The 10965-nt window shown below is 39.3% G+C and overlaps 1 protein-coding gene across 2 annotated transcripts; it reads right to left on the reverse strand.

The window, feature by feature from the left end:
• Positions 1-424: 424 nt before the first annotated feature.
• Positions 425-10762, reverse strand: pgk1 (phosphoglycerate kinase 1). 2 transcript variants are annotated; one of them, XM_083563569.1, is made up of 11 exons: positions 10378-10762; positions 8597-8647; positions 7886-8041; positions 7637-7781; positions 6028-6131; positions 5826-5945; positions 4683-4797; positions 4117-4296; positions 3836-4013; positions 2471-2569; positions 425-992 (listed from the first exon to the last, which is right to left on the reverse strand). In XM_083563569.1, the coding sequence occupies exons 1-11, from the start codon at positions 10440-10442 to the stop codon at positions 952-954; spliced, it is 1254 nt and encodes a 417-aa protein (XP_083419695.1). In that variant the 5' UTR covers positions 10443-10762; the 3' UTR covers positions 425-951. The 2 variants fall into 2 exon arrangements, with proteins under 2 accessions (XP_083419695.1, XP_083419694.1); XM_083563568.1 differs by having other exon boundaries at positions 425-1461; positions 2385-2569; positions 10378-10558.
• Positions 10763-10965: the final 203 nt, after the last annotated feature.

Consider the following 10965-nt stretch of genomic DNA (forward strand, 5'->3'; position numbering starts at 1 on the left):
GACGTGATGCCCAAAGCCTGGTTTTAATTCTTTATAACAAAACCCTGATTGATACATTGCTACAAGGGTGTTGGTAAAGTCAGGTACTAAAAATGGGGATCATGTGATGAGGCGTAAAGTGTAACCAGTGTGATAAATTCATCCCAAAGATGTTCAAGAAGGTTGGAGCTCTATAGCAGATCTTCTACTCCAACCCATGTAAAGCAGATCTTCATGGAGCTCATGGTGCATGGTCATGCTGGAACAGGTTCGAGTCTCCTAGTTCAAGTGAAGAGAAAATTTTCATTGTACCACATTGAAAGATACACAATTGTGTGGCTTTCAAACATTTTGAAGAAGAACCACATACGGCTGGAGACATCAGGATGTCCCAGAAAAAAGGATGCATGGATGCAAAGAGTCAAAAAGGCAAAGAAACTCGAGACATGTTTTAAACTTTTATTTATAGTTCATCAAAAGACCGCACGAGTCTTCTGATCTTGTTTATTTTACAAGCTCTAGGACGAGAAGTGCAACATAAAGTGTCTACAGTTTCACATACAGTCTTTAACATGGGTTTTAAACGGTGATGAAGAAAAACTACGGTTATGTCGCACACCATATTTTTTATCTTTATAAGCGGAACACGAGCAACTGTTGATCTTTAAAGAGGACGCGAACACACATTTCAGCAGGTCAGAACATGATCCTAATATGAGCGTCACCGTTTTCCTTACGCCGATCTGAAGAGGGCGCTGTGACGAGTGTAGCTGAGGTGGTACATTAATGTGGCGTAAACAGGAGAAGAAAACCCAGCAGAGTTTCAGAAGCAGAGTACAGGTGTGTTTACTGGAACGTTGAAGAGATATTGAGATTCGTCTTTGCCGCTTCTGTACAACGATTGAAATGAATGAGTGTATAGCGCCTCTTCAGGGTGGAGGACCACCGCGCGGCAAACCACGTGCCAGATGTTTAAACGCTGCTGAGGGCGTCGACGCCAGGCAGCACTTTTCCTGTGGAAGGTACAACACAGATGTTAGTACAGAATTGTGATTTAATTTTTCCATATTCACTATGATAAAGCTTTACTTATTACAATAATTCACTAAAGAGTCAAAATAAAGAAGCCATTTACACTCAATTTTGCCCAGTTTTGATTTTTGGTTTCAAGTCAAATTTAAGACATTTTAAGACCAGTAAAGAAGAAATTTAAGATCTAGATCAAGACAAATACGTTGTTAGCAACCGGCCTAAAATACAGCCTTAATTTATTTCTTTAAAGCAAGTCTCGCTAAACTTCTACTTTCCCATCGCAAAAAAATAAAAAAATCTGTTGTACAATCCAGAGATTCGCTGCAAGCTGATTGGCTGTTGCATGTTTGTGTCATTTGTAGCTGTAAATCGAGCGAATTCCATTTGGACTAACGAAAGAAAGACCTACACCACCACTAAAAACCAAATGGAGATCGGAAAATTTAAGACCTGTTTAAAAAAAAAATTATTTTCCATTATGAAATTTTAGGCTTTAGGACCCTGTGGAAACCCGTTTTTTTTGTGTATATAAAAAAAAAAAAAAAAAAAAAAAAAAAAACTCAAGGCAAGATCATGCAAGGCAAAAAAAAAATAAAATAATTATTTTAAATTAAATAAAATAATTTTTAGATATATTCCAAGTTGAAAACATAGCAGGAATTTATGGGAATTCATTTGAAATTTGGGGTAATTTTAATAAACTGTATCACATACAAACATGGATATACAATATTACTATTTATTTTCGATTGAAATAAATGCAGGGTTGCGCAGAAGAGATATTTAGAGCCTAAAAGATTTGACTTGACATCAGTAAAAGCAAATGTTTGATTAAAAAAATTTTTTTCGGTGGAGTTTATGTATTTATTTTTATATTTGAGTAATGGAAGAATGTCGTGAATAAATTGTTGCGTCAAAGCTTTTCCTTTCGCCTCTTTGATCATATCTTTGATAACAGAAATGCGTTAATAAAAAAAAAAGTGGCATTAAAATTAATTTGCGTTAGCGTGTTATTAGTGCCTTCATGTTCACAGCCCTGGGTTTTGCATTTGTTAATATAATTTTCCAGTAGCTTACACACAGCACAAAGAAGTTTTAAACATAAATGTATGTAATATTCACGTAATATACGTGAATTATTATAATTTTGTGTGCAGGATGTAAGAAATGTGTGTTATATGATTGAGGAAATGCACAGTCCATGTTGGGGGCGTGGCCTCAGTCCCCCTGCAGTAAGTGTTCTGTGTGCATGTGAGTGATGAATGTGCAGGTAGAAATTCAGCTGAAATCACATTAAATCTGGGTGTTTTACCCAAAATTATCTTCATCATACTACATTTAAGTTTTTAATAGGCGACCCTGCAATTTTGTACATTTACAGTTTATTCCCAAGGAAAGTTTCCGGTCTTGAAAATTCCCATAATTTTACAACTCGAATAATAAGTGAAGCAATACTCACCCTCCAGAAGCTCCAGACTCGCTCCACCTCCTGTACTCACATGGCTCACTTTGTCCTCGGTGTCCCACTTGGCGCAGCAGGTCGCCGTGTCTCCGCCACCTGAGAACATTCACGTCAGACCGAGTCATTAAGCTGCTGAACGTTGAAGGAAGATATGAAAATGTTAGAAAGTGAAATCAGGCTATGAATTTTATGATTGGACACCAAGACTAGACACACACAGTCAAAACTACAAGCCTGTGAGCCTTTGCGAAATACTTAAGAAAAAGAGTAAACAGGAGAATCTGGCGCCACCTTGTGGTTGCAATATTTGAAGGTTAGGTTATCACCTAAATCGTACACGATTTTATATCTGGGACACATTGTGCGATCCCATATGACCGGAATTAAGATGACCATTGTGAAACAGTCATGTCGATTTCTTTGTTTATGGTTCAATGCTGGTTCAACATTGTACTGGGAGAGAGGCCTACAAAAACTTCAGGAGGACCATCTCACAGCGAGTTTGCTGCTACCTCCTAAGTCTAACAAATAAAAATGGACCCTGAAAGGCCGTATTAATCACAGTGACAAAACCCAAATAACTTAAAGAACCTCATGTGGAGTGATGACGTAGTCTTCTACGCTAACTATGATTCAATAAGAATCACCATCATACTTTCTAAATACATGTCGCACCAGAGTTCATCAGATCCACGCATCGTTCATACAGAATATAGACATGGGTTCAAGTTTCTTGGTACCAAGAAATGAGCACACGACCAAAACTAATAAATAAAAATAAATTAGACACCGCAGAACTTTTCTTTCGCAGCTCGATGTAGATTGCTGCAGATTTCCATGTCCCTCATTCCAGGTTTCACATGTAAGATGCAGTACAGAGAACATTCAGGAAACTGATCTGAGAAGCATCGCTTTTAAAGACCTTTTAAAAGATCCTGAAGCTTCTTTGCTTTGATAACTAGTAGTCAACCGGTTCATCGGTTTTGGCAAAAACTCATACGCGATAGTTTTTCCGGGTCGTGTCTGGGTTAGGAGCTGGGAAGGTCCGCTGGCATTATAAAGTATTAGAATGGCCTCTAGAGGTAAATCACTGTCGCCACGTGCCGTTTGTTTTGAAAAAAGACTGAAATTTAAATACAAAAATTTTATAATAAAAATTATTTAATTAAAAACGTTACAAATAGAATCTTACTTTAAAGGGTTATTATTCACCATCGGTCGATGTCTACTGATAACCATTAAGACCTGTACCTGAGCGACACCTATTGTTCATTATTGAGTAAGTGTCCATGAATAAAAAGAGAAATAAATAAATCTATATATCGGTTAAAAAAAATTATAAAAGTACTTGACCACACTTACCAATGATGGTGATGCAACCGTTTTTGGTCACCTCCACAACCTTATCCATGAGGTTCTTGGTTCCCTTGGCGAAGTTATCCCACTCAAACACGCCAACGGGTCCGTTCCATACGATCTGCTTAGCCCTGCCTACAGCGTCAGTAAAAAGCTTGGAGCTCTCAGGCCCACAGTCCAGACCCTGATGGACAATAAAAAATAAATAAATAAATAAACCAAATGAATCACTGATCATTTTGGCCACAAAGGACCGGTTGAATCTGCCTTTACTGTAGACAGCTTACCATCCATCCTGCTGGAATGCCGTCAGCTACGGAAGCTGTTCCTGTTGTGGCCTTCTCATCAAACTTCTCTGCAGTAATGAAGTCGACAGGAAGGGTGATCTTGACTCCATTCTTCTCTGCTTTGGCCATCAGGTCCTTGACGATTTTGGAGCCTTCCTCGTCAAACAGGGAAGTGCCGATCTGTCGCAATACAGAAGGAAGAACCGTTGCAGATTAACAAAACGGTAGAACTCCAGCAGTGACTGCTTAAAAAAATGGAAGGAATTGCAAAACATGCAATAGTTACAGCAGTGGCACCAACACTGCTAACAAAAGTACAAGGATTCAACCCTGCGCTTTCCCGGAGCAGTCATCTCAAATTCTATTGGTTCAGTAACGAGACATTTGCGATTAGGTCCAAGTTCATCAATATAAGGTTGCTGTGAAGCCACACTACCTGCTGCCAGAAGTAAGAGCTTCTGGACATTTACTTTCCAATCTCTTTCTTTTTTATAAATTATTCCGATTTTGTCTGATCTAGGCGGCTCGGTATCTAAAAAACCAGTTTACATTAAAGTCCGCATTACCTCCATGTTCTTGAGGACCTTGAGGAAGGTGAAGGCCATGCCACCACCAATAATCATCTCATCCACTTTGTCCAGCATGTTGTTGATCAGCTGAATTTTATCTTTGACTTTGGCCCTGCAATCGAAACAAATACATTACGTTGATTTTTATTCAATAAAACCTGAATAATTGAAATTAGCAGTCTAGGAGTTTTTGTTTGACTAGCTCATCACTGAGTCGGTCTACTCAGAAAAGCCAGTAACCAGGAAGAAGTCAGAAGAAGAAAAAAGCTGATTGCTGGAACGTTCGTTTATCGACAAAAATCCATACCAATAGTTTTTCCTGGGCTGTGTTATGCAGTACGAGACTGGCCTCTAGAGGTGAATCACTGACACCACGTGTTGTTCATTTAACGTCTTTTTTTTTACTAATTCTTTTATTGTAACCGTTTTTTATTTGAAGTGTATTGCTTTCAGTTTGATTGCATGTATAGTTTTCCTTAATATATTCAAATTTTTGCATGAAATTTTTATTTATTTTTTGTTAATCCAGTATCTATTTTTTTTTACTATCGGTTGATTAATCGGTTTATCGGCAAGTACGATCCAACTTAGCTATGGGTTTCTGTAAAATCCACTGTCTGACGACCTTTAGTTATTATAATACTAATGTGGCATGCCAAACTGATGTCCATGGGTCCACAAAAGTTTATCCATAGCGGCTTTAAAGTCATGGACAAAGTCTAAATCTTCTTGTTTGTCAAAAGTTCTATAGTTTCATGTTTGCCAAGTTGGAAAGGATTCTTGCATAATTTCAGACTCCGACCTTATTCCAAAGCACAAGCTAAACCCAACACAACCTTCATTATGCATTAGAGAAGGAGGATTCTGAGCAAACATCTCACACTCTCAGTTCAGGAATCTATTCCTGAACCGTTACTCCAAGTTTCATGAGCCTGAGTTAATCAAGTTCAGCAGGCGACATGAAGCATGTGTAATTACTACATTACTGTAAATCACTTCGCCAAAATAGCTCGACATTCACTTTCATTGGTCCGTCTCAAAGCAGCAGATGCATCTTACCCACAAAAGCCTGAAAAAGTAAAAGGGTTCAATCGAATACAATTATTAACTCTTTCTACTGCTCGTGTCTTAAACCCTCACCCTCCGAGAATGGCCAGGAATGGTCTCTGTGGCTTCTCCAAAGCCATCGCAAAGTAGTCCAGCTCCTTCTTCATCAAGAAGCCTGCAGCTTTCTGAGGCAGATCTACTCCAACCATAGAGCTGCGAAATATAAGCAAATATGAATATTCATAGATACACAGATTCTTCCAAGAAATAACGCAAGAGATGTTTCGAGGTGTACCTGTGTGCTCTGTGTGCAGTTCCGAAGGCATCGTTAATGTAGACGTCACCCAGTTTGGACAGGGAGGCCCTGAAGGTGTTGATCTCCTCCTGGGATGCTTTGGTCTAGAGAAAAGAAATAATTAAAGAACACTTAGGAGGCTCTTTTGACTGCATGTTAAGCTTTATGCTAAATTGAAGTCAAAATATGGATCGTGTGTAAAGACAGAAATAAAGTATTTTCTTGTAAAGAGGCTGATACCACCTCGTATACATGCACCTTTAAACAAGATAAAATATTTCTAGATCATGTTAAACCACAGCGGTGGTAGTCAAAAAAAGCCAGGACAGGGAGTCCCACTTTGAAATCCATACTAAGGGGAAAAAAGTAAAGAAAACTATACATTTAATATTGAGACCTTCAGAGGTTACAGATTTATACACAAATCATCACGTACATCCTTAAATAAGGCTTTAAAGTTCATAACGTCTGAACTCCGTTGAAAGAAAGGTCACTGGAGTGCATATAAAGTGCTTGGCCCGCATTCCACTGCAGGTCCGACGTCCATGAAGGTTATTCGATCTTTTACTTCTACTGTACCATCGAGGGAACCTCAGAAAGGTCAGGAGGGCAGCTGCGTTTTCTCCTCCTTCCTCGCCATCTCCCCTTCCCTACTGTGCATTCCAGTCAGGGCTCCATGGACCAGAAAAGCAACACACGGCACATCGGTGGCCTTTTCTCCAAATGTCAAAAGGCGAGGCGTATATACCGCGGGTCAGACCCTGCTCTTTTGATGGAATAGCGTGTGGATGGTGTTGAAGGTTCGTTTAGCTTTTGGTACAAAGTTGTTCTGCCCTTTTTTACGTTTGAAGAGTGGAGTGATCTTGCACCAAAAACGTCTCAAAAGAAAACTAGCGTCTAAGCTGTGATGAGATTCCGTATGTTGATGTCTTGTTAAATCGCTTGACTGATTTCCAACAGTCAATGTTTAAGGTAATGTGTGTAAAAAAGACAAAAGAGAAACACGCAGACAATCATTTGCTGCTAACAAGCTGCTACTGTAGAGCAAGACCCACCTCTGGGGGAGATCATCAACACTAGAGGTTGAACAATTCATCAGCACCAACAGTTTGATTTTAGAAACTGTTAGGCAAAAATCAATACCATAAAATCCATTGCCAGCTTTCAGTTCGCTGTTATTACAAGAGCGACCTCTAGAGGTGAATCATTGACACCACATGCTGTTTATTTTTAAACGCGAGACTGTGCGTGGCACGGAGAGCGCAATATTGCATTTATTACATTATTATATTTATTAATTAATAAAGTCATTTATTTTGTTAAGCACATTTTTCTAGATTCAGTACTTTTGTTTGTAAAAAAGCTCAGTACTACTTTACATGGAGTGTTTGTTTTTCAGTATCCAATTCGGTTCAGATATCGGCAAGTACAAACCTCGCTATCGCTAACAGTAAAATACACTATTGGTACACCTCTAGTCAACATACAGGATGTTCACAATCTGCCCCAGTGATGTCCTGCCCCCAGAGGACACACCACCTTCAACATATTTTAGATATATAAAAAAATAAATAAAATTATAGTCTGATTAGTTTTCAGAGACACCCACCTTGTTTCCTGCAGCATCTTTGCCCTTGCCCTCTTCGGCCACGTGGAAGCGCAGGTTCTCCAGAAGAAGGATGGAACCCACGGGAGGATCAGCACAGGCTTTTTCCACTTCTGCACCGACGCAGTCTTTCAGGAACTTAACATCTCTGCAACGGCAACCACTGCGATCAACTCGTTTCTGCTCAGACGTTCTCTCATCATACGTTTCAATGTTACTGTAATCTCTAGGATACTGGAACGGCTCGCTTACTTTCCCAGGAGGTTCTTGAGTTCTGCGGCCACAGGTCCCAGAGAGTACTTGTCAGGCATGGGGACGCCATCGGGTCGGCCCAAGTGGCTCATCAGCACCACTGATTTGGCTCCGTTGTTTAAACAGTGCTGGATGGATGGAAGTGCAGCCTTGATCCTAGGACGGAAATCATACCAATTATTAGAGGTCGACCAATGCTGGATTTTAGATTAGATACCAATTGCTAGGTTGGTTATCGGCAAGTATAATCCAATCAACTGATTGTTTTTTTTTGGTTTTTTTTAAATATACTGAAATGTATTACCGATAAAAAAAATAAAAAAAAAAAAACACCTACACTATATGTAAGCTAATGCTCAACTTTTTTTTTTTACAAAAAATAAATACATCAAAAGTGTTAAACATAAATATGAATAAACTAATAAATTACCAATAATAAATAAATAAATTTCAGCAGTGTAAAAACAAATAGCATGTGGTGTCAGTCGTTCGCCTCTAGAGGCCGCTCTCCTAATGACAGCGGACCGAAAGCCGGAAAAACTATCGGATGGATTTTTGCCAATAGCTGAAGGTTCCAGCGATCAACTATGTGTGGCGATTATGCTGCAAAACTGATTGTGTGACCACTATTAATTTAAGGAAAAAAACCTTATGCTAACATAAAGAAATGCAGCAAAAAGATAGAAACATACAGGTTCTACAGCATATTACCTCTGGTTGTTCGTGATGGCCTTGTCCTTCATGGGCACATTGAAATCAACCCTGTGCAAAAGAAATCACATTTTTTAGATTAAGTCTACTATAGCACATTACCTGTACTGAAAATGAGGAAATGAACAGACTGATGTATTGCAATAGCGAAGAGTGAAGGCAATACTCCTTCCTTCCTTTCTTTTTTTTTTTTTCCATTTTCAAAGTGCCTGTGGTTGTGCAAAAAAAAGGCCACCAAAGGAACTCAAAGCCATTTTCCATTTGGCAAAGAAAATATTACAGAGGGGAGAAACGCAAACCTGACCACAAGTCACACAGGATCTGACACCATTTTTCTGCCATGATTAAGCAAGTAAACCTCCCAACCTTCTCCCCCACCAAAGAAAGGCCTAAAAACCCATCATCAGGCAGTGATCGTGATTTCTCACACACAAACACACTACTATGAAGGAGTTTGGACCTGACTCACTGCTTCAATACATTTAAAACTCTGGAATTTACTCAGACGAGGTACAGCACCAAGGCGACGTGTCTGAATGAACGTTTCTCTGCTTGTTGTATGAGTCAGAAAGACTTCCTTCAAACCCACACATCCACGTGTACCATGGCATGTGTACCTCAAACGTCTTACCTCCACATCCTGTGAAATGTTTCTCCATCTTTCTGCTACAGAACCAGTTAAAAAGAGATTTGGTTCTTGAACAAGGAGCTGAAATCTGGTTTATCTGAGGATCATGGAATCATTAGCGCAAACACTGAGATAATTTTTTTTGGTGTTGCAGGAAAGGATTTCAGAAGAAGGTCAAGTGGGGTGTGCAGGAAGTTAAGGAGAAAGATTATCACCATTTTCACCAAAGATTATCAAGAAAACACTGAAGAAGGTCTTGAGTGGTGTGTTGGATGTTCGGCTGATAGATTGAGATCATCATCACGGTCTTTACACATTGATGAGGATCTTCTGGAGGTTAAGGAGACAAGACCTTTTCATCATCATCTTCATTAAAAGATTATTGGTATAATGCTAAAGAAGGTCTTAAAGGGTTGCTGGGGGTTAAACAGACAGATCACCACCATCACCTTCACCAAGGAGTATCAGGAAAACACTGAAGGTCTTGAAGTGTGTGTTGAAGGGTAGGCAGATAGACTCTTATAATCACCACCAAAGATTATCAGGAACATTTTTAAGAAGGTACCACAAGGTGTGTTGAAGGTTAGAGAGACAGATAATCATCATCACCACCACGAATTACTGGGAAAACACTAAAGAAGGTCTCAAGGTTTTAGTTGATTACCAGGAAAAACACTGAAGGTCTCAGGGGATGTGTTGGATGTTAGGCAGACATTTCTGATCTTCTCACCAAAGATTCCTGTTGCATACCAAATGCATGAGCAATGGATGGATGGATGGATGGATGGATGGATGGTTATATAATAGGTCTGAGAAGCAATGGCTTCATTTTGCAGCCTCGTCATGCACAATTTGAGCATGAATATACTTTGAAATTTCAGTCTCAGAAGAAAACTGAAGGCTGTCAGTGGTTTGAATGGATCTTTAGCCCTGCAGGACTGATTATGTGTAGTTCCTTCTTGCTCAGTAACGTCAAGGTTACATTTTGACATGCAGAATTTAAGAGTTAATACACAGATATTTTCACAACTTAATAACACAATGTTTGTGTATTTTAATAAACCAGGAGTTTTAGACTGCGCTGTAACATGGCGGCTTCCTGAGCACCCTGAGATGTCACCTGCCTCAATTCAGCCGGTTAATAAACACTCACCTCATAACCACACGTTTTCCATTAACGTCCACTTTATCCAACGTGAGCTTGTTTGACAGAGACATGTTGGAAAGTTAGAGTTTGTATAGTTATTCCTCGGTTCCTTGGTTCCTCTGTAATACAATGTGGCCTCCTCCCTCGCTGAGCAGTTCCCGAATGCGAGTGACCTTAGCTTGAAGCGCATGCAGACCATGTAGGCGGGGTTGTTTTAGAGAATACGATGCGTATTGGTTGATTTTGAGACAAAGTAGGCGGAGATGTGGTACTTTTACCTTCGCTGATTGGCTGCGCTTGCTGTCAATCAAAAACTCGTACTGCTATTTTTGGCGTTTCAATTACGGCAAATCTCATTTGGGTGCAATAAACAATGAATAAATATTAGAATTAAATACGTAATTAAATTAATTAAAAAATATTTTGAAAAAATAAAAAATAAACCGGGTTATTTTCTGGTTTTTGCAGTCAGTGTCTTATGGCACGTAGGCAATGGTTTCTACAGACTCACTGTCTTTTTTTTAATATAAAGAGACACAACAGCGACATCTAAGGGCGGTCCAGTCATGCATCATTTAGATTCTTCTTCTTCTT

This window comes from Silurus aristotelis (assembly GCF_946808225.1).
Source record: "Silurus aristotelis genome assembly, chromosome: 16".
NCBI classification, from domain to species: Eukaryota; Metazoa; Chordata; class Actinopteri; order Siluriformes; family Siluridae; genus Silurus; species Silurus aristotelis.

Coding starts and splice junctions, on each gene's coding strand:
- pgk1 (XM_083563568.1), bottom strand. CDS start 10,442: ATGTCTCTGTCAAACAAGCTCACGTTGGATAAAGTGGACGTTAATGGA. Junction 7,782..7,885: donor CTCAAGAACCTCCTGGGAAA/GTAAGCGAGCCG, acceptor TTGCCGTTGCAG/AGATGTTAAGTTCCTGAAAG. Junction 4,798..5,825: donor TTCCTGGCCATTCTCGGAGG/GTGAGGGTTTAA, acceptor TTTCGATTGCAG/GGCCAAAGTCAAAGATAAAA.